Source organism: Scomber japonicus, chromosome 19 (genome assembly GCF_027409825.1).
Source record: "Scomber japonicus isolate fScoJap1 chromosome 19, fScoJap1.pri, whole genome shotgun sequence".
Lineage (NCBI taxonomy): Eukaryota > Metazoa > Chordata > Actinopteri > Scombriformes > Scombridae > Scomber > Scomber japonicus.
The window spans coordinates 15,336,134-15,363,713 of NC_070596.1; the positions used below are offsets into that span (position 1 = coordinate 15,336,134).

At 42.1% G+C, this 27,580-nt stretch overlaps 2 protein-coding genes across 2 annotated transcripts; one reads left to right on the forward strand and one right to left on the reverse strand.

The window, feature by feature from the left end:
- Positions 1–185: 185 nt before the first annotated feature.
- rhof (ras homolog family member F) lies at positions 186–3,561 on the reverse strand. Its single transcript, XM_053339654.1, has 5 exons — positions 2,921–3,561; positions 2,559–2,646; positions 1,466–1,575; positions 1,010–1,144; positions 186–744 (listed from the first exon to the last, which is right to left on the reverse strand). Exons 1-5 carry the CDS (start codon positions 3,056–3,058, stop codon positions 580–582), a joined length of 636 nt encoding a protein of 211 aa, XP_053195629.1. The 5' UTR covers positions 3,059–3,561; the 3' UTR covers positions 186–579.
- Positions 3,562–8,970: 5,409 nt separating this feature from the next.
- Positions 8,971–24,457, forward strand: setd1ba (SET domain containing 1B, histone lysine methyltransferase a). The gene is made up of 18 exons (XM_053339791.1): positions 8,971–9,731; positions 9,977–10,128; positions 10,389–10,487; positions 10,815–11,085; positions 12,092–12,213; positions 12,775–13,875; positions 15,665–16,408; positions 17,181–17,354; positions 17,456–17,549; positions 17,637–17,842; positions 17,936–18,014; positions 18,100–18,471; positions 18,589–19,863; positions 20,147–20,313; positions 20,429–20,554; positions 20,683–20,802; positions 21,433–21,570; positions 22,133–24,457. The coding sequence occupies exons 1-18, from the start codon at positions 9,671–9,673 to the stop codon at positions 22,304–22,306; spliced, it is 5,475 nt and encodes a 1,824-aa protein (XP_053195766.1). The 5' UTR covers positions 8,971–9,670; the 3' UTR covers positions 22,307–24,457.
- The last annotated feature ends 3,123 nt before the right edge of the window (positions 24,458–27,580 follow it).

Genomic DNA, 27,580 nt, shown 5'->3' on the forward strand with positions numbered 1-27,580 from the left:
AAACCAGCTCTAGTCCTGTGTTTTGTTTTTACTGGGAACAAGTTAACCATGAGGCGTTATCTTTTGTTAGTGCTAAAGCTACAGTACCATTAAAAAGTTGAATTTTAACTGACTTCTGTGAATTTGGTTGTAAAACTGATAGAAAATGAGGCACTTCACTTATCACTTTTCAATAAAACATTTTTTTATTAAACAGTGTAAAAGATCTGGACTTGAAATACTACAAATAAAGTAAAAATACATTCCCAGAGGGTCTCTGAACAAATATACAGTGTCGCTGAGAGTCATTTTGACTGTAACTGATGCATTGAGGCATTTGAAAAAGAAAATCCTCACACTGAAACTTCTTGCAAAATTGTCTTTCCTGTATTGCGTCATCATTGTCATTTGGTTGTGACATAAAAGGAGTAGACACATTAAGTGGGGCCAAAACTTACAGGGACAGATGACTTCCTGAACCAGCGGTCATGCAGCTATTTCCACATCATTGGGCACTGAATGTCTTTAGTCTCTGAATGTGAAACTGAGGAGTATGCAGGAGAGCGGGTCATCAAAGCCTCTGTCCTTTTTTTTTTATCCTCACAAAACAACACATTTCTTCCTCCTCCTATGGTTCCTCTGTTTTCTATTGAATGCCAACACTCTTTTGGTGGCTTCTCTGAAAATGTCTTCCACATTTTCCTGATATTTTGCTGAACATTCAAGGTAGAGCTCTGCATTCATCTCCTGCCGGGTCTCTTCACCCTGCATCCCAAACATAACCAATTATTACAAAATTAGACTGTGACAGCTTTAAAAAATGGCATGTGGACTGCTTGACTTTCAGGGAGGATGGATTTTATATTTACATTTTCATATATCTGATCACAGTGAAACCATAAATGTGGTTGTTAGTTCTGGTAAGGGTGCTTCCTCTTGCACATAGCACTTCACACCCTGTTATCTTAAGCCAAAGGCGTCTTTCATAGGACTGTAAATGCATACTGAGGCAATCTATGTCTTGTCTTACTTGTGTGTAAGTGATGGGAGATAGATTCATGGCCTTCAGCTTCCTTGCACACTCTTTATCCTTCCTGCGATCGGTCTTGCAGCCAATCAGGATGACAGGAATGTCCCGACAGAAGTGCTTCACCTCTGGGAACCACTGGGTGAAAAGGAAAATAAAAGAAATGTTAATCATTAACTAGAGTCTCACAAGCTGGTTTAACATACTTTTCAGCATTCTTTGATAGCACTTCACTGTTTGTAAGCAGCATGCATGCACAGGGCCAATGTTCACATGCATGAGTTAATCATAGCTAAAAGATTGCAGCCAACACCAACAAACTCCACTCTAACAATCATTTACAAACTAAATTTGAACAGCAAACTTGACGCTCCAGTTGGACAGTGACATTCTTGTTTCTTGTGCTTACATGCATGATTTGGTGTGTCGTTAATGCACTTGCAATTATGATGCAATTACCTTTATCAGGACATTGTCAAAGCTGGTGGGGTTGGTGACATCAAAGCAGACTAAAATCAGATTGGCCTCTTGGTAGGAAAGTGGCCGTAGTCTGTCATAGTCATCCTGTCCTAAAAGAGAAAATATGGGTGAGTTGATAAATGTAGACTTCTAAACACACTTTATGTGGGCAGCAGGACTAAATTCTAGTTTGGATGGCACAGCCTGAACATAAAGATACGATGTATGTGTTCGACCACATCCTGGCTTCAGTTTCCTTTTTCCGCTGATGTAAGGCACACTGCTGCAATTATACAGAAGATAAGTTGCAAATACAGACTAACTTGTGTTTTCCTGGCAATGAAATGACTTCACAGAAGAACTCCATATATTATGCCTGACAGAAATACAGTATTTTGAAGTTGAACTGGGGAATTATTTATATTATTTAGAAGCTGGTGCCAAATTGATACCTCGGCTTTGCTACAAATACAAAAAATGGTTCATGTCTGATAACCATATCGCATAAAATTGAGAAAATGTAAACAAAATCATGAATTAAAATCAATATTGACGCTAGTGTTGAAGTTATCTCATGTATTAGTCTGGTTTAAATATTGGATGATAACCCTAACCCTAACCCAAACCCAAAAGATAAATATTGTGACTCAAAGTATAACACAATAATACATTTGTCTTTGAAGTTGACTGCATAATAGTTTATTAGTTATTGTGAAAAGAGTTTGTCAGTTCCTGAAAAATGACTTTACTTATGTGATGACGTGAATCGACCTTTACCACTTCCTCTGTCACTGTCAGAACAATAAGATAAAAACTGAACACACAGTGCCAACATGTCTGAACTTTACTACCTTAAAATACATAAAAAAATAATACAAATAATTCAGCCTCTGGCGATTACATCATCATTGAACTCTGACTCTGTATATACTGTTTAGCTGCATATTCCACCATCCATCAAGCACAGTGTGTCGTCACTGAACTCAGCATGCTCCACACCCTGATGTCTGTCCACATAATGTAAAGTATCACTGTAGAGCCTTAAAAATGTATGACTAATGTTCAACACAGAGGTGGTTTTTGATAGTCTTACCAGCTGTGTCGTACAGGTTGAGCTGTATCTCTTTTCCTCCAACAGAGATTGTGGTGACATATTTTTCAAACACTGATGGGGCATATTTCTGTTATAAGACACACAAGAGAAAGATGTCCACTTTATGATTCAGCCATATATGTATATCCTCTGTCATATATCACATTGCTGCCTTATATAGTTACACGGTTTTAGCACTGAACTCTATTACAATAGGAAATTCAGCTCACTCTTTTTTTAAACTAAGTTCAAATTTCAATATTAAAATAGTTTTTCACAGTGTAGATTAGAGAAACAAGCCTGTAGTATTAAATCTATACACAGCATCAAGAGTTCAAGAGGTCCATTGTAGTTCTTCTTACCTCTGGAAAATCCCCTTTTGCATAAACCATCAGAAGAGATGTTTTCCCGCAGCCTCCATCTCCCACAATCACAATTTTAAGTTCTTCTATCTTTTTAGTGGCAGTACTATTAGCAGTCTTGGTACCGTTTTGTGTCATCTCGCCTCCAAAACAATAAAACAGGTGCCAGACAAGACGGAGCTGAAATCACTCCCTCCACAGTTGAGTGAAATACATAGCAAAACCTGATTAACCTATATTTGGAAAGGCCCAGATCTTCACAGGCAGTGTTAAGAATGAGGAACAGACGAACCTCATGTTTTACCAGGTAGCTCGCTCTGTTCACCACATCCTTCCTGCTACACTATGAAGCTGTTTCCAATTGACCCCCTACGCTCCTCTGCTGTCCTATTAGCAGTTTGCTCACTTAAAGCAACTCTCGGTACGAGCAGTGCTGCAGCTGAATTGCACATGTGGAGTAGTTGAGTGTGGCTGCTCCTACTTCCTCTATGTGCTTGATTATTTGGTTTTCTGGGTGGGTACTTCATTTGACGTACTGCCTCCACCTAACTAAGAATGAATATCAGATAATGCTTCAAGTGTACGCCAATAAGTCAGCAGCAGTGCAATTATCAGTACAGTTAGATCTTTAGTCTATTGTCTGTTAGGTGAGGAATGTGTGCCCTGAAGATGACAGTGGATGGCTGACTGAATGTGCAACTAACCTCTTATCTCTATTTGAGGTTTGAAACTGTTTTTCTCAGGAACATTTAGGCTACTGGTGAAACCTATATTGGTTAAAGGTCAGCTCCTCTTCTTCTTAAGCACAAATGATAACATGGCCTGTAATAAACTGCACGTCACCCAGATCCATAAGGTGTGCCTTATTAATCATTTTATTTGTACTGTCCAACCTTTTTATTGTTAGTGGTGGATGTTTGAGTCATTATAGAATCAAAATTATGATGGTACCTCATTGAATATACAGTATGGCAAATATGTGACATTCATAATCCCCAAAAGCAAACACTTTACTCATTGTGAAACAGAAATACAGATATTTTATTTGACTGAGTGCATGATTGTACAAAATGTAAAACAATCTCAGGCTTTAAAAGCGTTTAAGGAGCCATGAGACCAATTTATACGCTGTGTCTAATTATACAATAATGCAATGAGAGGAAAACACACAAAGGATGTTTGTCAGATGAGATACAAATAAAGAGGTATTTTCCTTTTCATGTGAATCCTCAGGGGCAGTTACAGGCGAGATGTCAGTCACTCTTCTCTATTCAGTCTGTATGGCTGAACACGGTAGTGACATCACAGATTGGGCGTCAGGATAAACTATTCTCTCTCGTCCCAGGGTGCAACGTACGGACATCTTACCCAGCAACAAACTAACTCAGTGAGCAACGAGGCACAGTATGTAACCTAATGTGGATTATACATGGATTTAAATGGGAGGCAGTGAGGGAGTGAGGTGGACAAGATGCTCTTATGTGATGAGGAATTACTTATCAGTATTGGAATTAAATGAGGTTTCCCCTCAACGTTGTGTCTGTTCTATTGTTGGGTGAATGTCTGTGAGCCAGATGTGATGTTTTCTAGTAGGGATCAAAGGCAACTGTAGATTTTGTCCTTTTGCCTTTGAGTTACTACTGGGTATTATGACCTGGATGACTTTCAGTCACGACATTATATGCAATAGAATGAAAGCTGTACGTTGGATTTGTTTTGGCCACGTCGATGGTTTTTAATAATTACAGGGAGTCAAAGCCGGTGTCAGTAGATCATAGATAATGATGAGAGTGTATTATCAAAATATACAACAAAAAATGTGTGATTACTCTTAATTCAGTTTCTGATCTGGACCATTTTTTTCTTTCTTAAAAGAAAAACTGAAACTGGGTCAAATTTAAAGATCTACCGAAAGGGTTAAATATCAGTGGTTACTGGTGGGAAAAGATATATTTAGTGGGTAGGAGTGCTGAAATTTTGAGCAAGCTGTCCCTTTAAGAGAATAAGCTGACAATGCCCTTTACTTTGTCTATTTTAAGAAACCACTTGTAATCTTTTAAGTATTTTACCTGAGTACACCAACATTTACATGAACCTACAGCCGTGAGTCAACCTGACAGCAGAACTGTGTTTAAGCTACCTAATTGACATTAAATATGGGCCTAAAATCATTTAACCTTTTTTTTTAAATGTAGTATAAGTCCTTAAAAAATACAACAATCTGCTTTAGTTTCCACAACAACAAAACATAAAAATGTGTGTATAGTCTATTTATTTAAACATCTCAGAAACACAGACAGGAGATAATGTTCCCAAGTGAAATACACTAAAAAAAACAGCAGTTAGTGAACACTAGACATGCAAATATTTTTTAAAAGGCAATGTCTTAAATATAACAGATGAGAATTAAAAGAAATTCTTAAATAGGCGACTGTACCCAGAAATAATAATTTAAAAAAAAACCCAAAGTCGATGATGCCTGAATTGGTTCAGTCAACAGTCAGCATACAAAGAAAGACGGAAAAGAAAGAAAGAGCATATTGCAGTTTGTCTGGCTGCTGTTATCCTGACACCACATAATTATCCTTACACCGTGTCCCATATGCCTCAACAATACGCTGTGGTGAAGCACAAACTATGAAAATGCCTGTAATCGATAATAATACAAAAGAAAGAGTGCTTGTTTGACTTACAGGGTGAAGCCTAACATATGTAGCCTATAAAGGATATCAGAGTGTCCTGTAGGTGTACAAAATATCCATACGTGTACAGCCCATTTTCATTAACTCATAAACAAAGAACAATTGTCAAAAAAATATCTGTTTCGCCGTGCAGAGAGACAGCTGTCCTGTGGAAGAGAGGCCAGTCCTCTGTGTGGAATATTCCAGTCTGTCAGCGCGCAAAGCTGAATGGCGCAACCCACCGGGGAGACTTCTTTTTTTTTTTTTTAAACAAAGGCCTATAAATAACCTCATAGGCGGATTTGAACGCAAGCCCACCTAACTAATGTCAAATTTGCACCTTTGTTACACACATAAAACCTTCTTCACAATGTTGTCGCCATTGCACGAGGGGTAGGGGGTCTGGAAAGCAATTGGCTTTGGAGAGGAGACTGGTGTCTACAGCCTCGTGACCTGTAAATGGATGAATGCGCGCACTTGGCAGCCGGAGCTAGGAGTGAATAACAAGAAACGCAGGCCTCTCACACACCGACTTCGATTTTTGTGTCCTCACACGCAATATGTACACGCTCACACACCCCCAAAAAAGAAGAAGAGTGCGTAATAAGCACTAGGCCTATTTCGTGGCGCGCATTGAGACGCCTTTTACGCACGCGAATAAAGACTTCCCCTTCTCTATTTTCATCTCCTTTACGAAGTAAAGAAGGGATCGCAGCTTGTTTGTTTGTATTATCTGGTCTACAGCACTTGAAATTCTCTATGGTGATCCGCCAGCCTTTGTCTGGAGCTGGAGAGAGAGCGCGCAGAAGCCCGAAGCACCCCCTGTGTTATTTTTCACCCAGATACAAAACAACAGGGTTGCTGCAGAGGATTCCTGATGACCTTATATGGCAGTGTGGGGGTGCTGCAACACGCTCCAGCTCTGATGGCAACCGTCCAGAGCTCTCGGATTACTGCCGTTTCCAGGGCGAGTCAGCCCAGGCAGCAACCAACGCCACCTTAATGTTTCTTTCCTGTAAACGCACTGTTCTTCTTTCTTTCACTTCTTGCAAAACATGAACCCTTTTCAGTAAAATCACCCTGTGTCGCTGGGTGTAAACATGTCCTGATGAAAATATCGAGAAATGCTCTCGGAAAAATGACTCTCCCCCTCGAGTGCGCGAACCTCACCCAGTTATGGCGCAGCAGCATTTTACAGCACAGTGCTCTCCTTTGTCTGTAAAGAAGCCATTTTGAGACAGGGAACAGCAGAGAAACCATTGAACAAGTTTAGCCTGCACACCATTAAAAACGTATTTTTGGACAAAGGGAAGCAGTGAAAAATACAAGATTTCTCCCCATATGATTCTTTTAAGACTTGGATTACATGTTTGAATACTACCTGTAAGTTTACAATTAAAAAATATAAGTTGGTTGTTTTGTTTTTTTTGTTTTTTTTTTTACAGAAGTCAATATATATTTTTTGCTGATAACGTATTTATCACAATGAATTACTGTTCATGTCGTCTGTCCTCTGTGAGAGAATACTTACATATACACATAGAAACTAGCAAATTTAGTGAAATATCTCAAAATCCATTACCTTTCCATACAACTTTTTCCTTGTGGTTTAATATGAAGTGGCTTAGTTAGAAAATGTCGAAATGGAAGAGGGTAACACTTGACTGCAATCCTGTCTTCAAGGAGAGAGAGAGAGAGAGAGAGGAGAGATGGTTTTGCATATTGCCCACACAGATGATGCTTGAAGATGCATATTCGCTGGCTGAGAGGCAATGCCTAGCACTGATCAAAAAAAAAAGTTTTCAAAAAGAGCTTTATCTTTCGTGCTAATGGATTCCTTCCTTTTCAGGAGACGCTTTCCCAACCCCTTATTAATGCCATTATTAGAGGATCCGAAGATGGAGCTGAAAACATTCCTCCTGCCCCTGCGTTTAGGCCTGTTAACTGCATTTCACCAAAGTGCTGAGGTAAATATTTTCACCATGAGAGTTTTCCCTCCATCTGTTTCCTCATAGCTTTGACAGTCTAATTTTTCAGCCGTTGTAGAAGCTGTAAAAAAGAAAAGGAAAAAAAGGAAAAAAAAGACTACATGGCAGGACTTGTTTAGAAATTTAAATATGCCCTTGAAGCAAGGTCAAGCTGTGCGTTTAGGCTTACTCTTTGAGCGGTTCTTAAATGGCAAATAGACAGCACAGACCAATCGTGCCTGTAGCTGTCTCCACACTTGGTACACAAGCCATCAGGTGTAAGCGTTGCTGTTGTGAGAGGAAGTGTATAAAGTCATTAATCAAAGCCAATGGGGTTATCAATCAACAGTCAAATAGCAAACAGCACAATGAAACTATTTAGCAAAAGGCCATTAGTTACCCATGGCCTGCTTTCTGTCATTTGAGGAGAAGTGGTACATAACCTGGACTGTATAGGCTGTTTTTTCATATGTAAGCATGCCAAGTGAACATTTTGTACAAAGTTGGAAACTACAAAAGACACAACTTTCTATTACATTAAATTGATGATAGCAATACATTAATTCACAGAAAACTTTTAATAACAGTAACTGCATGCCTCATTTTACATTACTTAATAACCAAAATTGTTAAATGATTATAAAAGATTTGGACTTACTCATTGCTACTCATACAAGGCCATAAGTGCAACCTGCCATTACACATTTTACTTCAAACTGTGTTGTTTCCCTAATTCAACACCTCCAAAACCATACAGCTGTTTATTCACAACATTTTGGTTTTCTTTTCTTATAAATACTATTATATTGGGTGTGCCATGACCTAGTTAAGACAAAGATGGATTCCAGGCAGATGGAAAAAAGGCTCAAAATGTCACAGGGTATTACATCCAGTACATTCTCTTCCTTCTTCTCAATCCTTTAAAAGGAGGAATCATAGATTTATCATAGTCCGTGAGAGATGAGGAAATCAAGTGTAAGATCCCTTTTGGAACAAAGGAATAGGCCATTGAGTCCTGTTTCAGGAAAATGGCTGCCGAGAGCGCTCAGCCCCCTCTCTCTGCTCTCTGTTGAAGGACTCCTGAGCCGTGCCTCTAATAGCAGACGGCTCCTCTGCTGCTGCGCTCTGATTGGCCCGCCGCGCTGCCGCTGTTAACCAGCCAAATGCCCGAGCACTGCAAAAACACCAGGCAATGTCAAACAAAACACACTAAATCATTTAAAAATTATTACATTAAAAAAAAAAAGATTTAAGATGCCGTCGTTTAAAAAAATCCGATTTTGTTTAATAGTCGTAAAGAGGAGGAGTAGCTCGTCGGCTGGGCACTAGTTTGTTGCTATGGATTAACGTTAGATCAACTGACAGAAAGAGAATAGAATCAAACGTATGCTAACGTTTAAACGGTTACTGTTAACGTTAGCCTGGCTGTTTGAATCCACACACGAACCGACCCAACTGCGTATTGAAATCATATTTCTATCAGCTATTTCACATAAGTAGTCAACAACAACAACAACACTAATGTTAGCTCTACGACAGGCAGCGGAGTCCCCCATTTGTTTCTTTCCAAATGTGAGCCGACATGTTTGAATGTGTGAGCGAGCCGCAAACAAACTGCCACCAAATCAGGTTTTATTAGCCTTTTAGTAGCCCTTAAGAAGATATGTGTCTGTCTAATGTTTGCCATTTGGGTAAATGCAATCGGCAGATTCCACACACAAAAAATGATTTAGAGGATTTAGTAACACAAACTGTTACCCAAGCCTTTTTAAAAAATAATAATCTGATGTGTGTACCCTAACATTGCTTTCCAAGTCGTTTAAAAATGTTTAGATTTAATTTAAGGCAGCAGTGGTTAAATTACCAGCAGAGAAAGAAATAAGTTTGAATCGAAAGTGCGGCTAGCATCGGAGGTGGGCAAGCCTAGCGGTGTATTGTGGGAGAGACAGGAGCTACAGACCAGAGGCACACAATATGTGTTGGCTCTCGCCGAAAAGGAGGCAGTATTCTTCAAGCTAAATCATGTAATGTAAGCGGCGAAAGGAAAGCGATTCCGTCTTTTGGTCAATTAAAGGAAAAAAAAACACTCGATCGGATGAACCATGTCCAAGCCAGGCGAGAGGAACAGATTGAACGAAGACCATGGCAGAAAGCAGAGTTCAAGTAAGCTTGTTCTTTTTTTCCTCCTTTTTCTCCAGCTCTCCTAAATGCCTGTTTTCCGTAAGTGGGATATACGCTAGATCCCGTTTTTCGCTCTCGCTTGGGTTACCCCCGCCACCACCACCTCCAGACTCACGCATCTGTACCGTTTGGCTGTGTTTAAAGTGTCGGGGAGGCTGGTAACGGGACCGTGTTGAAGCGTTGCCTCACGTTAGCTCCTCTCTCCTTGTCGCTGCCTGTCGTTTCAGGTTTGGCGAACGGCATGGACAGTCATCCCGGCTGCGGCTCGGCGGAGAAGCGGAGTCACCACTGGAGAAGTTACAAGTTGATCATCGACCCGGCGCTGAGGAAGGGGTCGCACAAACTGTACCGATATGACGGACAGACTTTCAGCATGCCAGTAAGTGCACCGCCTTTAACGAGCGGTGAGTACGGCTACAATAGTAACTGAGTAGCCGACCTCCATGATAGGTTACAATGTGGCTCTGTTGCAGTGGCCCGGCCGCGGTCATGTTCCAGCATCATGCCCGGTCAGCGTACCGGAGGTGTTCCCTCTAATCAAACACCGCGTCCGGTTACTTTTGCAACAAGTTATTGCAGTGTGAAGTTGTGAATGGGATAACAGCATTGTGTCCCCCTCCCTACCTTCTTCTCCTACAGAACCCCGGGATACCACCGGTGGACATGCTCCGAGACCCGAGGATCGGCCGTCTCTGGACTAAATACAAAGAGACGGACCTACCGGTGCCAAAATTTAAGGTATCCACTTTGACAGAGAGTATGGTGCCAGCTTTTTCCTTGTGGAAAAGAGGGGCTGTCAATAGTTGCAGACACACCCCCTCGCTCATCTTCGGGAAGTCGAGGAAAAAGCATAGTTGTCAACGTGCTGTCAAAGGAACTAATGCATGCTCTACATTTGGACTTTTAATTGTTTTCATAACAAGAACCACTGAATTTGCATGCTTAGTCTAACTACTTCGGCACCGTTGCTCTTCATTTAGCTGTCATAGCTCGACCCCCCCACACGCTGCAACATTAACTCGAAAGCACTTCCAACATTAACCCCCCCTCTCATCCTTCTCTCAGATCGATGAGTGTTACATCGGCCCCGTTCCTCCAAAGGAGGTGACATTCGCCAGGCTGAACGACAACATCAGGGAAGGATTTCTTACCGACATGTGCAAAAAATTTGGAGAAATCGAGGAGGTGGAAATCCTTTACAATCCCAAAAATAAGAAGCACCTGGGAATTGCCAAGGTTGTTTTTGAGACCGTGAAAGCCGCCAAAGTGGCCGTGCAGTCGCTCCACAACACGTCTGTTATGGGAAACATCATCCACGTGGAGCTGGACCCGAAAGGTAAACAGTGATTCAGCCTTACGAGTAAAAGACGTGTAACCTACATTTATGCACGATCAGACTTTACTCTCTGATGAGGTCGTACTCAAAGGGAAATGTTGCTTTGTTTTGAATTATTAGGGGGGCAGCAGTCACGTGTTTAAATTTACGTGCGTTGCCTGGTAACGTGGGATAATTGAATTTCATTGAGTGTACAAGTGCTATGCTCCCACAAGCCCAGAGCTGAGGGTGCTGTGTACTCCCACTGCGCCTAATTTCAACCAAGTAAACAAACACAAACCAATTTGTCACAGTCCCCTCTCCGTTTAGATTTGTTTCTTTTGAGTCACTTTTATAAGATATTGAAAATTCAAAAAGTCATTTTTTCAGTCAGTAACACTGTCAGGCTTGAAAGTCTCTGCTGTTATTTGTGACTGATACAAACAAGCAACTTTAATTCTTTTTAGGATCATGTAAAATGGTTTTTACCTGCAGTCTTTGAAATAAATGATTACTAATTCTAATAATTATTGATATTTTTAATGACAGTATGTACAGTTTTTACTGGCTGCACAAATGCTGCTATTTTGAATTATTCCCATAATTTAATTTTGTTGTTTATTTTTATGTTGTTGATTAATTATTTTGTATCTTTTAGAAGTTCAGTTATTGAAGTGTTTTGTGCAGCATATAGTAAATTATATTTCATGTTTTTGTAATCGTAAGGAGGATGTAAAGTTTTAGAAGGATATTGTAACATTAACAATATTTATTACACAACGTAATTGAATTTTACAGTTTACATTTTATACATTTGAAGGCACAAGCCTATTAGTTCATATTGCTTTTACTGCTTTTACTTTACTTTAAAAAGGAAATTGCAAATGTTGCTCTTCTTGAAACATTCAGCTACCTTTTTGTATAGTCACTGTTAAGTCGTGCTAGATTAGTTTTAATAATTCCCTGCTGGCACCCAGCCAGCTTTATAAACTTGGCATGACACCCGCTTGTGTTTACTGTTCCTCAGGTGAGAATCGCCTTCGATACTTCCAGCTCCTGATGAATGGCAGCTACACTCCACGGACCCTGCCCGTTGGTGGAGAGGAAGCCAGAGAAGTTTCTCCTCGTAGCCTGGCAGAAGCCTTACTGGTAAAAACTGCACTAGCATCATGCAAAAGAACAAGAAACAAAGTTGTTTTTTTTTGTTTGTGGTTTATTTAAAATCACTCCATGAGCTGTGGGAGTTAAGTGCAGTGTCTACTGGTTTTTGCAACACCAGTTAGGAGGAACAGTTGCATACTGTTGCGTAGCTGTGCTGAAGTGTAGTGTTACTTTGTAGAAAACTTAGTCAATCTAAGCTGACATCCTTATCTTTAATCCATTTTATCAGTGCAGCAGGTGGTGGAGTAGAGCAGAGGAAAGAATGTTATCCAGCCCCTTGCCCGGTGAAGTGAAATCTCAAAGCCACTGAAACATGCACTTTGGCCTTGTAGCATGAGCCCCCCCCCCCCCCTCAGGCCTTATGCCTAGATACTCTTATCCACTAGTTTTGCTTTTTACCCCAGTGATCCTCTCAGATATGCACTGTGCAATGTAACCTTTGTGAAGTGTCAGGAAAATGTCAGGAGTATTAGATTTTTTAACTTGGATGTTAGAGATTTTATTTGTCTGAGAATTGGTCCTTACTTGATCCTCTTTGTCTCCTCTAAGGCCTGCGAGCCCATCCGCAGGTTGTCGGAGAGCAGCGTGTCTGCTGTTGGAGGGACATTGCCGCCCAGCAGCTCCACCACTCCACTGTCCCTGGAGACGGGCTACTCCAGCCTAAGGCAGGACACACCCCAGTCCCAGGGAACCCCTCATACCCCACGCCAGACTAGTACTCCCTTCTCTCAAGACTCCAACTACTCCAGTCGGCAGTCCACACCTTTGTACCAGTCCAGCCGGGCAGAGAGCTCCGGAGGTTACAAATCCCGGAGACACGAGAGTAAGTTCCAGGACGCGTACAATCGCAGACCGGAGAGGCCTCAGTACCGCAGCAACATGTATCGAAGTACAACATCTGAGCAAGCTCCTTTCAAACAGCACCAACTCACCCCACCTGAGCCTCCACCCTCCACTCCTTCCTTCACCTACACAGCACCTCCCCCTGCTACGCCGAACTTCAAGTCTGCCTTCTCCCCCTACCAGGCTCCTTTGCCCCCCGCTTTCCCCCCGTCAGAGCCAGCTTTCCATCACCCAGCCCAAAGGGAGGGTGAATACCTCCGACCGCCGCAGCCGCCTCTGGCAGCTGCCACAGACTTTTTGCCCGTCAAGGAGCGACCAGAAACGCCCCCGATCCCGGAGCCCCCACCAGAGCCCTTGCCCCATCCAAGCACCCCTCCTCCTCAAACACCAGAGCACTGCCCCTCACCTGGCTCCCCTACACTAGATCCAGAGCGCAATAGCCTGGATTCCCGCATTGAGATGCTCCTCAAGGAGAAAAGGACAAAACTGCCATTCCTGGCGGAGCGTGACTCGGACACTGAGGTACGAATGGAGGGGAGTCCCATCTCCTCCTCGTCCTCCCAGCTATCCCCAATTCCCCCTTTCACGTCTGGCTCCCAAGGCGGCCAGCAAAATTCCCGTCCCTCTAGCACAGGCTTGGAAGATATCAGTCCAACCCCACTGCCAGACTCGGAAGATGAAGAGCCCATTCCCGGAACTGCCTCCCTGATCAAGAGAATCAGGTCTCCGAACCACGAGAAGATGGGAAACACTGACCTCAAAGACGGACATTATCGAGGCCACACTCCTACTGATAAAATGGAGACGGTAAGACAATTAATTTTCAGATATATTCAGGAGAACTTTCACAGTTTGTAAAATATACCTACTTATTTACATGAAAAATAATACTCTGCTAAGTTTGTCACATTTCACAATCCCCTAATGTGCCAAATGTAGCTAAAATTAGATTAATTAGATATGAATAGTCGTTACTGGTTTTATAGTAACACAAGTGCTGATGTTTACTCACAGATGTGAATGACAGTTGCTCAGAGGACACAGGAAATGAGGTCTAGTTTCAGTGCAAGGTGGCAGTAGTAAGCTTTCCCTTTTGTTTCATTCTTTGTCTTCTACCTTGTAAAGGAAATTCCGGTTTCACAGAAAACTGTATGAAGGCACCACAAAAAAAGGTGTTTGCTCTGTCAGTTAACAGGTGTTGTTTTGGCACAGAGAACAAAAATAATCTTAAAGCGTTATAAGTTTGTTATTTCAGTTGTAATAAGCAGGGTTTGTCTAAGATTCACGTTTTTTTAAAAGAGTGAATTTTTTTTAGCACAACAGGCTGTAAGTATGAGCATAAAACACGTAACACAAGTCATGCATAAAAAGGTTTAGAGGTATAACTTGCAGCCTCACAAATACCTTCACATGCACATGAAGCTGATCACCTTGTGTGAAGCCACAGCTGGCCCCATTATGTTGTAGTTCTATAAATTTGTGCTCTGAAAGGAGAAATAAGAGTCGTTGTGCTGTTGGGGAATTGAACCATTCTTGTTTCCTCTTTCTAAAACTCACCACACGCGCAGAGAGGAAAACGCAGTTTGGCTGTGGGCCCCATTCAACACAACACTTCCTGGTTTTGCTGAGCCTGACAGTCAGGATTGGCTGCAGCGTCCCGTGTCTCACATTTCAAGTTATCACAAAGCAAACAGTGCAAACAGGTCATTTGGGTAACGACGCCACTCCCATGCTGAGTTTACTCTGTTTAGTTTCATATCTGCAGCAGTCGTAACAGGGATCCTTTTCTAATAAGAAACAACAGGGAAGAGAATCCAATACTGTTATGTTTAATACATGTCCTTCGTATTATCTGCTTTGGTTTTAAGAATAAGTTGATGCCTGAACAAACATGCTGAAGATATGGGTCAGCTGTGTTTGACTGTGCTAGTGTGTGTAAAATAAACTTTGAACTCAGAGCGGCACTTAAATGCTTTGCTGCTCTTATTTGGAATGATTAACAAGTTGCGCTTTTTGGTGCCAATGTAAATGTGCCTCTTAACAGAGTTTAACAAATACTGTCAAGTACTGAAGATCCACAGTGTCATTGGCTCAGTGTTTGATCAGATATTTCAAGATCAGAAATAAAAAATCTGCATTTTTAAAAACTATTCAACCACCTTTCAACATTTGAGAACTTATTTTGTTAATTCATATCCCTACTTTTGTTAATTAATTTAAAGCTAAATAGGCTCGTTTGACAAGACAGTCCTAAAGACACCCTCTTGACATGTCAAATGACATAAAGATACTCTGCTTTGACTTATAATTATTACTATTATTACAGAGAAACTTTCCCCTCAGGCAGGTAAGTATGAAACTCTGCAGGTGCAGCACATCATCATCATCATCATTATTTTTGAGTAAAGGGAGACTTTAACTCAAGGTCCACTTGCTTGCTTTTTCCTGTGCTTTCTGTATGTCAAGGTGGTTATAAAGTGGATGGAGTTTGCTCAGTTGTCATGGAGATAAAAGGGGATATGATTGCATGTGTGTAAACGCTGGAAAAATGGATGATCACCTCCACAGACCTGACAGGTTATCTCTTTCCTCACAGGGTCATCAGTCGTCAGGAGAAGACATGGAAATCTCCGACGACGAGATGCCGGGGACTCCGATCACCAGTGGGGAGTGTGGCAAAGGCATTGTTGTAAACTCTGCGGTGTCCCCGATGCAGACCATTCCCATGCCTCCCCCCGGCTTCCCCCCTCTCCCGCACCAGGCCGGCTACGCCATCACACATCACCACCTGGCTCACTCTGCCGTCCCAGGGCATCCCGCTCACCTGACTCATGGAGTGCCTCACCACATGCTGCAACACATCGGCCCCTACCCTCATGGCATGATGCCACTGGTGCAAATGGAGCTGATGAACTGCTTGAGGTGGGAACAGTGGAGCACGGCTCCCATGTCCTTTCAGATGCAGCAGCAGATGCTGAGTCGCATGGCTCAGACTAGAGGGCCCTACCCTTACCCGCATTTTGTGGATAGTGCTGCATCTGGGCCATTTGCGGGACCCTATGCACATCTATCTCTCAGTGCTACACCTGCTGCTGGTGCAGGGGCGCCCGGGCAACAGTGGCCACATCCCAGTGTGCCCAAGTTCAACCCTACTGTTCCTCCACCTGGATATGAGACTAAAAAGGAGGACCCCCACAAGGCTACTGTTGACGGAGTGCTGCTGGTCATTGTCAAAGAGCTGAAGGCCATCATGAAGAGGGACCTCAACCGGAAAATGGTGGAGGTGGTGGCTTTTAGAGCCTTTGATGACTGGTGGGATAAAAAGGAACGCTCCGCAAAGGTAAGTCTGTCGTTTCACCTTCCAAGATGCTAACATAGTTTTATTTTAAGAGGCTAAGAGGGTAAAATGATGTTCTGACTCATAACTGTGCATCCTGCTGAGTAAAAGGGCAAATGGCCAAATAAGGTCCAAATTTCTAAAATAATTGTGCATAATAGAAGCCATGAATTGCAGTGACATTAATAACATTTCATTAAGTCCATATTGCAGCACAAATTTTTTATCATAAACGTTCCTTCAGAGGCTGATAACACGGTGCTTGCTGCAGATGTGGTTTTAAAAAAACAATTAAAATCCGCTTCTTGATGTTTCTCTGTGGTCCAAATTACTTCCACAATTTTTATAATATCATCAATACTCATCTGACAGTAGTTTGAATATGACGTATGATTGATGATGAATTATTTTAGTCATTAATCAGGAACAATGCTAAATATTTAATGGTTTCTGCTTTGCAAATGTGAGGATTTGATACTTTCCTCTTTTTTAAATCAAATTTATAATTAATAAAATTTATAATTGATTGTTTTGGTTGCTTTGTTGATCGGACAAAAGCAATTTGAAGACTTCCTGAACTGTGAGAAAAAATGATCATCTAAGTGATTGTGAAAATGATCATTAGTTCATTAATGTTCATCTGTAGCAACACATGTTTTATAAGAATGACTCTGCAGACTGAATGTAGCCACAATAAAATCTTAATGTGTGACTTTCTTCTGTATGGTTCACTATAATCACTGCCTGGAATTAAAAATCTTCTCTTTTTCGCCAGGCATCTTTGACTCCAGTGAAAGGTGCAGAGGGGAAGGAAGAGGAGAGACCCAAACCCAAAGAGACGATGGGTTCAAGTCTGTTGGAGAACTGGAACAAGGGCGAGGGACTGGGCTATGAGGGAATGGGTCTGGGGATCAGTTTGAGAGGAGCCATCCGATTGCCCTCCTTCAAGGTAAGCCTTCAAGTTAGTCTTTTCATCAACACAGATAAGTCTCTTTACTTTCGACCACGTGCGCTGCCTGTTGGTATTCAATGGTTGCGTGTTGTGTTCAGGTGAAGAGGAAGGACCCACCTGAGACTGCAGCCATAGGTGACAACAAACGAGCCCGCCCCTCCACTCCAGTGGATGACGAGCTGGAGGATGAAGGTACAGCAGACCAAAATACTTAACATGTGTAATCCCCCCTCAATTCCTCCAGGTCGCTGATTTATTTTTGTTGTTATTTCTTGTCAGACCGGGATCGAGACCCAGCTGAGCTCCCCTTGGACGAGTCCAAAATGGACGGCGACAGCGCATCAGCAAAGCGGAGACACTCTCGGCCACTTGAGCTGGACAGCGAAGGAGAGGAGGAGGTGGACACGTCGGGCAAGGAGGAGTCGCTGTCCGACAGAGAGGAACCTGATGAAACGGCAGCTGCAGACAGGCTGTCGACAGGAAAAGTACGCTGTCTCAAAAATGATTCCTGACTGTTTATCTGCTGGAGCACGGAACCATTTATTCACATTTCCGCTGGTTTTGTAATATTCTCTTAGAGTGACGACGAGGAGGGTGATGATGAAGATGAGGGAGACTCATCCAGTGAGAGTGCGTCGTCAGATTCATCTGATGAAGGTACAAAACATCTGACAGCAATAGTTTTCAAACTTGAGTCTTTTTTTCTATAATTCATCATTTCTTTTCCTTTTTTTTCTTGCAGAAGGTGAGAGCTCCGATTCCTCCAAGGCCAGCTCTGACTCCTCGGCAGAAAGCGAATCCTCCGACGAGTACGAGTTAAGCTCAGAAGAGGAAGAGGATGAGGACGAGGAGGTGGCGGTAGTAGACGTAGAGGATGAAGTCAAAGTTCCCAAGACTTCCTCGTCCTCTTCGTCCTCCTCATCTTCATCTTCTGAAGAAGAGGAGCGGGAGGCAGATACCAAGCCACCGAGCTCTCCTGTAGGCTCAGTTCCAGAGGATAGGGAGGACCACAGGAGCAGAGAGGACCTGAGCAGCAAGCCCAAACGCAGACCTCCTAGCCCTGAAGAAGAGATGATGGAGGACCTGAAACCACCATCATCTAAAGGCATCCCAGGTGAGTGTAATTCTCTAATTCTGCAGTGTTCAGGTGAAACATGAATCATCAGTATTAAGCATTTTGAGATACTGACGTCAAAGGTTAAATTAAATGATTGTGTTTTTGTCTTTTAAGTCATAGAGCGAGACATCAGAGTGGATGGCAACATTCCTGTAGTGAAGTCCGAACCTGTGGAGCATGTAGCGAACCTTCGGCCACCCACTCCAACGGGTGCCCTGCCTGACAGTGACCAGGAGATGACAACCAAAGGTAAAGCTGAGCTTGAGGAAGTACCCTGCACCCCCGCCCAATTAGCCTCATCCCAAGTAGATTCAAACACACCTGTCCCCAAATCCGCCTCTGCATCGTTAATGCACCTCCCTCTCCCGCCTCACCTGGCACTAGAAGGTCGCTCCCTCCTCCATCCACCCCCCGGTCCTCTACCGGACCTCCCTCAGCGGCCACGACTCCCCACAGATGAGGATATCCCTCGAACGCCAGGCAGGGACCTGTTGGAGCGCGCCCGGAGTCTGGGCAAGTCCCAGAGCACGGACACAATGCCCATCACACCCGGCAGCGATGCCCCATTGACGGGCAGCAGTCTGTTGCTTAGCTCCCCTCACATCCCCGGTAGTCCATTTTCCTACCCTGCACAATCTCCTGTCCTTAGTGCTGGAGTCCCTCGTACTCCAGGTAGAGACTTAACATTCACCCCTGTCTTCCCCGACCCCACAGCACTGCCTCTCCACAGGAAAATATCCTCTGAGAGCCTGGACGACAGACCACTCTTTAAGGAGCCACCCATCAGCGCCTTGCCTAACCAGGCCCTGTCCGCCGGCACAGAGCATTCAGCCAGCGTCCCTGAAGATCTGCCTGCTGGCCTCAATGTGGACATCCCTGTGCCATCTGATACTGCCCCATCAAAGAGGAAACCTGGACGACCCAAAGGCAAAAAGATACCAGCTGTCTCAGCAGGTGATGAGTCTTTAGACCTGCCATCTGAACCCTCCGCTCTGCCTGATGACGCACATCTGAGAGTACTAACCATTAAGAAGTCCCCGGACCACCCAAGCCTTGACTTCCGGGAAAGAGAGCCTCAGACTGTCCTGCCCACCTCAGATGGCTTCCTGTCCTATGAGGACGAGGCACCTGTGCCAGTGAAACCTGCTCGGAGGGCGCGGCGAGGCTGGGAGGAGCTGCTGCTGGACAGCCTGTCCCCAGTCACCACGCCTCACCGGCCCTACTTCACCCCACGCTCCGAGTTCGAGGAAATGACCATCCTGTACGATATCTGGGACGAAGGCATAGATGATGAGGACATCCGGCTTCTGCAGATCACTTATGACAAGATGCTCCAGCAGGATAACGGCAACGACTGGCTCAATGACACACTCTGGGTCAACCATCCTCATATCCTTTACTACTTAACATCTACTGATTTACAGGAAATGTCATATATCACCTTTTAAAAACAAAGTTACAAAATTCTCCACACATCTGAAAAGCACAAAACATTACTGTAGTACCGTTAAAAAGATAATATCTGATTTATTTTCTTTAAGAGTTGTTTTGTTCTATGTATCAAATAGTAGTGCCATCTGGTGGTGAAAATGAGGAACTGTTTGTTGAGTGTTTTGGGATCCCAGCTGTGTTCCAAAGCCCTTTTTAGTGTCTTCCTTGACTCCCACTGCACCTACCAACAACCCCAGAATAAAGAAAAAGAGGAGAGACGACGGCATGAGGGATCACATGACCGGTTGTGCCAGAAGTGAGGGCTACTACAAGATCGACAAAAAGGACAAGATCAAATACCTTCAAAGCACACGGCTGCAGTCGGAGGAGCCGCCGGTCGACACACAGGTGAGATAAACTGTGATGCCTGAATTCAGATGTGAAAATGTACACATGTAAAAATATCAGGTTTTTTTTTCTTTAAAGAATTAAATGTAAATCTAACTCTGCCTCCTCTCTGAAGGGTATGAGTATTCCTGCACAAGTCCACGCCTCTACCAGAGCTGGCTCGGAGCGGCGGTCGGAGCAGAGGCGTCTGCTGTCCTCTTTCGCATGTGACAGTGACCTGCTGAAATTCAACCAGCTCAAGGTGAACAAAATCAAACACAACTTTGTTCCACTTGGGAGTTTGATTCACCCGTAGTCAATGCACATTTTGTCATCCTAAATGTCATCAGCTTCTCAGAAGTGACATTTTTCTCCTTTTTTCTGTCTCAGTTCCGTAAGAAGAAGATCAGGTTCTGTAAGTCGCACATCCACGACTGGGGACTGTTCGCACAGGAGCCCATTGCTGCTGATGAAATGGTCATTGAGTATGTGGGGCAGAACATCAGACAGGTGAGAGATAGTTGATCAGTACAATTGAAGTGGATTTTCTGTGTGTATGTAAATATTAGTGCTTTTCAAGTTGTGCCCAGTCGTTTTTCTGCCACTTAAGTGACTTTAATCAGCAAAAATATGAATATATGCAAATTTTAGGAAATAATTATTTTCATTACTTAATCATAATTTAATTGCTTTAATTTGCCAAGTATTTTCTCAATTATTTTATTAGTCTATAAAATGGTGAAAACTGACAATCCCAGAGACCAAGAAGCAACCTAAAATGTTTTATCTTAAACAGTAGCCCACAACTTAAAGAGGAGACTCAAGAAACCAGAGAAGGTTCATATTTAAGAAGCTGGAACCAGGACCTTGTTTTCCTTAAAAAATGTTTTTTACCTGCAGCCATGAGGTTGCAAGTAAAAATTTGGTTATTTGGTTGTCAAAATGGTTGGTGGATTTTCTGCCAACCAATTAATTGACTAATTGTTGCAGCTGTAGCACATTTGTCTTTTCAGGATAATGGCAACAGAAACGACTATTATAATTCTACACACTTTTAGGAGCATAATCTATTAGATAAAGCAACAAGCGTGATTTTTAGAGCGTTCACATTTTTAAAAAGTGACTATTTTCCATTTCCAGGTGATTGCCGACATGCGGGAGAAGCGCTACGAAGAGGAGGGGATCGGCAGCAGCTACATGTTCCGTGTTGACCACGACACCATCATAGACGCTACCAAGTGTGGCAACTTCGCCCGTTTCATCAACCACAGCTGCAATGTAAGACAACAGTCATATCTGCATTAGTATTTCCCGGTTTTGAGCATGATCCTAGTTTTGATTATATTCACATGGAACAGGCTTCAGCTTTCTGGTCACCTGCCTGCAGCTGTGTATTGATGCTTCAACATCTCAACCACTGTTAGATGATTGAGAAGTCTGGAAAAGATGTGTCAGTTTGTGTCAGACAGTGTCAAACAGTGTCCTGGTTTCTATGGGAGTACTCCAGGAGGTATATCTGGGTTTCTGAAACCAGGATAAGCTGTTAACATGCGCAGAACATCCAGGATGCTGCTCACTCCCCCAGTCACACATTCGCTCACACACCCGTGGCAACAAGCTAACACGCAGGGGGTACGCAAAACTATCAGTAGCTATTTGGGGATCAGTATCTTGCCTAAAGGCCACTTTCAACATGTGGACAGGAGGAGTCAGGGATTGAATCACCGACCTTTTGATTAATGGACATCACCTCCTGAGCCACAGCCGCCTTGGCGTGCACGTAAACGCACTTGTTTCCAAACATGTTCTAAATGTTTCAATTTTTTCTTTTTTCTTTCAGCCCAACTGTTATGCGAAAGTCATCACAGTGGAGTCTCAGAAGAAGATCGTGATCTACTCAAGGCAGCCAATCAACGTCAACGAAGAGATCACGTACGACTACAAGTTCCCGATAGAGGACGAGAAGATCCCCTGTTTGTGTGGGGCGGAGAACTGTAGGGGAACGCTCAATTAACGTCAGTGTCCAGTCAAAGTCAGAAAAAGACTCCTCCGGGGGATAAAAAGCCCCCAAAAGCCCTAAACTTTATTCAAGTTCCCCAGATACGCACATGTTGAGACTCCCCTGATGAGGAGGAAGGTGTTATTTGGGAGCGAGGAGAAGAAGAGTTCAGCTACCTTTGTACTTTACTCTTCTCATATTTAACTCTAGATTGTTTACGATTTATGGTGCTCTTGAAATGAAAAAAAAAAAAAGCATAGTTTTTTATGTCTGCCAGTGACCCAGAATTTACAAAACACTTGACTCGCTGGTGCAGCGTTACCTCCCCTCCTCTTCCTGTCGGACAGTATTTCAGCATGGTTCCTCCCAACACCCCGGTCCTGGTTTGTACAGTTTTTTCCTCTCCTGTTTATCTCATAAGCTTTATGTAAACCACACGTGGTACAAAAGATAAAACACAACACAGACTCACATGTTCAGCTGCTTACTAACACTGTTGAGACGCACAAACTCACCAGGAAAAAGGCCTCTCTGTGGGAGACTTTTTCCATCCAGCAGACGGGGAGGACGGTGGAGCGTCGCGGCCCAGCCTTGGACCGAAAAACCCTGCTTTCTTGCGCCTACCTCCTCCTGCACCTTGGACGTTAAACTGATTAAGGAAAATAATCTAGCAACAACAGAAAAATGGTTAATGGTTAAGTCCTGCCACAAAATCTGGAATATTTGGAAAATCACACCTGCCAATAACGGATCATGCTGCTTCCTATTAGTTTATGCAAAAGTTCAAGATGAAATTTGTATTATTAATGATATTCCAGTGTATTCCAGTTTTGTTTAGGTGGTTCTCTTTTTCTCAAAGACACTATATTTGCGTGTTTTTGTGTGTGTGTGTGTGAATGTGCTTGTCAGGCTCAGTGTATGTGAATATGAATGCACTGCCCCCCCCCCAAATCAACCCCTGTCTACATCCACCAAGGCAGCATTTGAAAAACACTCAACAAACTACGTCTTCAGCTCCGGAAGAAACGATTTCTTCTCGTTTTTAAGTGCCATATGAATGTGTAACTGTCTTTTGTTTAACCCGAGCAGACAGGCGACAGATGTAGAAGTCTGTTTTCATGCACGCTCAAAGAATCGCTGCCTGTTTTTTGTTTTTCCACCTTCACAATGATGTTTCGGCTTCGTCTCTGTGAGCTCGTTAGATGTTTGGTTTCCCCTTCAGCTGCAACACTCTCTAATCTACCAGTGTTTAATGTTTCCTGCGAGTGGTTCCACAATCCAGGAGGCGTCTTCGTTGTAGTTGTCGAAGGTTTTTCTTTCTTTCAAACTCATTAAGATAAAACAAATTATTTGTGAATGCACTCGAGGCTTGCACTTCTGCTTTACGCCCTCTCTTAGCCAATCAGCCCCCCCCTCCCCTCCTCTCAGCCTCAAGACCAAGTCAGTCATTGCTTTTCATTCATTTGAATTGATTGTGGAGATTTTTTTTTTCACTAGTGATGTTTATATTGTATATGATTACTTGTACAGAAGATCTAAAGCTTTTTTATTGTCACAGGGGTAACACTTTTAAGATGCATCTTTCTCTCTCTCTTTTTTTTTAACAAAAAGACTGAGTATTTAATAATATTTTCAGGGATCTGTAAAAGGAATCTGAGGGTTTAAAAGGCTGTTTATTTAAAGAAAAAAGGTCCACTGTGTACAGGAAAAAGTCTCCACCTCCCTTTTTGAAAGATTGTTTCTTGTAGAAACGTCTTCATTTTCTGCCTGTTTGCTTTGTAATCCTACAATGTGTAAATACTGTAACTGTGAATACTATATATATATAAATATATATATATATAGATATTTTGTTTTGTTCCCCGGGGATTTGCTACATGAACACAGCTCAGGGGTCTATGTAACATATGAGGCGAGCGACGAGCTGGGTAGCAGGAAATTCAGCTTGTGTCAAGCTTTGTTTTTTTGTTTTGGTTTTTTTTTTATTTTTCTGATGTAAATTCTATGAAAAGTTGTTTGCGGTGTGGAGAAAAAAACAAAAAGGTGCAGAATCGGCATTTGAAGAGGACTGAACAATCAGCCTGTTTCTCATGTCTATTTATTACACAACAAATGTATGAAAAAGGAAAAAATGGAAATAAAGCAGTTTTGCATACATCCATAAAAGGTGGTTGTTTTTAACGAAGAATGAAACAAAGAAGATGAATGATGTTTTGATTGATAGTCTGAGATAAAGCCACACAGTCCTACTGATGCTGAATTTTCATGAATGAAAACAGCAGGCGGCAGCTGATGAAACAATGACTCCGTGTCCAGCAGGTCATGTGATTCATTCTCTGATAAACACACAAACCAGCACACACACACACACACACACATATATCAGACCATGGTCACTATTGGGGACATTACACAGACTTACATTCATTTCCTGGAGACCGACCCAAACCTTAACCATAAACACTGACCCAAAAATCAGCTTTTGTCCTCATTTGGACAATCCATCTTTAATGAACTGGTCTTGAGTTTGAGATTTGTCCCTGAAAGTAGCCTATGACAGACCACACACACACACACACACACACTGTCAGGATGTTTCACACCACAGATAAGTGACTGTGTAGCAGAGTTTATTTCAAATAACAAATAGTTCCATTTAAGATCATTTGTTCACACTTATGAAGATTTATTAATTTAGCACTTTTCAAGACAAAAGTTACACAGTACTAAAAGCATCTAACAAGCGTATAGTTACAACAAGATTTCTATTTATAAATCAGAATATCAGTCTGACTCTTCTCCCAAGTCAGCATGAACAAATGACAACCCCTAAATAGAAATCTAAACTCTCTCCCTGTTGGAGTGACTGGACTGATTTCAGATTTGTCCACATATTCAGCTTTCATTTTGTTATTGATGTTTCATTCTCTCTTAAGGTTTGTCTACCTCCTGAAAATCCTCAGGGCTACAAGTAAAAAAAAGTTACCAAATTCTGGCAAGAAAATGGTGAAAATACCGGATGAGACATATGTAAATTTAAAGTTTGATGAAAACTAAAAGTTAAAAACCAAAGATGTTAGTCGTTAAGATTGGAGAGTGGCAGGATGTATCTGAGTGGGAAAAAGAAAGAGAAAGAAAGAGCTAGTGACACCAGTGAGTAAAGAGTGTTTATTTTGGCACCTGGATCCTGAACATTTAACACAGCATACCATTTAAACATTTTCAGCAATTTCAAACTTTTTTCATATCACAAAATCCTTTTAATCCTTTTTTTTTCAGGTTAAATGATTTTATTGGGTGAAAATTTGTGATTTTAATGTTTTTACTTTCAAGTTTAAAGTCAAATCAAGTCTTTAGAGAGTCAAATATCAGATAAATCAACTCTCAGGTCATTTTTGTGACTTAAGTCTGTCTCAAGTTTGCAGTTCTGCTGGTTTGACTCGTCATTTCCTCGGCTGGTTGAAGCTCTGACTCGTTTATCAGTGAGTTCAGCTGCTGTTGTGTTTGGTTGCAGTGAAAATCTGCAGCCTGACGTCACCTCGCCCAACCCCGAGCTCACATTCACATAGTCTAGAGAGTGAGAGAAAAGGCTTACAGTGTGTGTGTGTGTGTGTGTGTGTGTGTGTGTGTGTGTGTGTGTGTGTGTGTGTGTGTGTGTGTGCCGACCACGAGGCCGTGACAGGAGGAGGATGGTGTGACAACAAGCAAAGAGGATGGGCTAGGAGAGCATGGAAGCTGTTTTTTTTAACACTTGTCTCCATCTGCTGAATGATATCAAACACACACACACCTCCACACCACCTCCACCCTGAGCCATCTGATTGGTCCAACTGTGCCCTCTTGTTGTTTTGTTTGTTGTCTTTCCAACTCCTTTGACAACCACAGACCTCAATGATATTTTCAGGGTGTTATGTCTTTCTTTTAATCATACATATTATACTGCAGGAACAATGCCAGGGTGACCAGGGGATCAGCAAGAGGTGACTACTCAGCTAAATTTAGGAAAACTGCTTTTGGACAATCTGCATTTTCAGTCAGAGCACCAGATAAGTGGAAATCAATCCCTAAAAATAATCATGTGACTCACTGATCTAAACCTTTCTATGGAACCAGCTGGAGAGTATGTAACATATGTTTTGTTTGATGTTGGTTTTATATGTGATGTACTGTTTTTAAATTAGGCTAATTGCATTGTTTTTAATTGTTTGTATTGTACTGTTTTTCATAGCTTCCTGCTCAGGGACCACAGATGTAAATGAGCTATATAGTTAAGTCTGGCCCAGCAGTTGTGTCGTGCATGGTCTCTGTTTAATAAACTAATAAACTACATTTAAAAAAACCCACACATAACAAAATGAGACCAATAAACAGTTGAACTATTATGTATTACCAACTAACAAGAGTTTCTCATACATCAGTGCTATGTCATTTCAACATCATTTCCATAATGTGTCAACTTAGGTTTAACATATTTAAGAGGGCATGCTGGAGGTAAGAAAAAAACAATAATCCACCATTATCCACTGGTTGAATGTGTATCTAGATGAGATGTAGTGTGTCCACTGTCCAATTTCTGAAGAGTTGTGGCTGCTTGTTCAACTGAGACCAGATCAAGATATTCCCCAAGCCAGTTCTCCAAACTGAAACAGTGGTTGAGTGCTGTCCTCTTCACTGAGAGACATATATCAACATGTCATATTCTAGATATTCCTCAAATATATTGTTTTTTATATCTGAACATTGACACTTTTTATTTACCTTAGAAAGACAGACTTTGTGTCTTTGGGGCCCACTCACCCTTATAAGTTATTTATGTCAGAGAACTCCACCTCTTACTACATTTTAAACACCCTGCAAATGTATTATAATTATGTTGAAAGGAATCAGCTTTACAATCATATCAGCCAAATGGAGAGATACAATCTATATATTTGATTATACCTTTAATGATCCAGTTTATTGATTGATAGATGGCATTTTGTATGTGTAACTGTTCACATTGGATAGAGTTAGTTTTAAAGCCAAGGACTGACTGTAACCTAGTTCATTGAAGCAATTGGGAGGTTTCGGCTGGAAAAAGCCACAACATAGCCACACTAGAGAAGAAAATACGTTTAGTGAAAAGAATGTCAGATCTGATAAAAAATTTAGCATGAAGTAAACAGTTGTGTAAAATACAGAACACCAGTGTGCAGTGATCACAAACAGAAACAGTTGAAAATACAAGTGTTCCTAAATAGTTTTCTTTTAAGATATGGTAGAAATGACAAATGTTCAATAATTCCTGCA

What these genes read in the sequence shown, in the direction of transcription:
- rhof (XM_053339654.1), bottom strand. Translation starts at nt 3,058, where the DNA reads ATGACACAAAACGGTACCAAGACTGCTAATAGTACTGCCACTAAAAAG. An exon ending in CAAAAGGGGATTTTCCAGAG is followed by an intron (nt 2,647 to 2,920) that starts GTAAGAAGAACT and finishes GTCTTATAACAG; the next exon opens with AAATATGCCCCATCAGTGTT. An exon ending in TTGACAATGTCCTGATAAAG is followed by an intron (nt 1,145 to 1,465) that starts GTAATTGCATCA and finishes CTTTTCACCCAG; the next exon opens with TGGTTCCCAGAGGTGAAGCA.
- setd1ba (XM_053339791.1), top strand. Translation starts at nt 9,671, where the DNA reads ATGTCCAAGCCAGGCGAGAGGAACAGATTGAACGAAGACCATGGCAGA. An exon ending in CTACTGATAAAATGGAGACG is followed by an intron (nt 13,876 to 15,664) that starts GTAAGACAATTA and finishes CTTTCCTCACAG; the next exon opens with GGTCATCAGTCGTCAGGAGA. An exon ending in TGACGAGCTGGAGGATGAAG is followed by an intron (nt 17,550 to 17,636) that starts GTACAGCAGACC and finishes ATTTCTTGTCAG; the next exon opens with ACCGGGATCGAGACCCAGCT.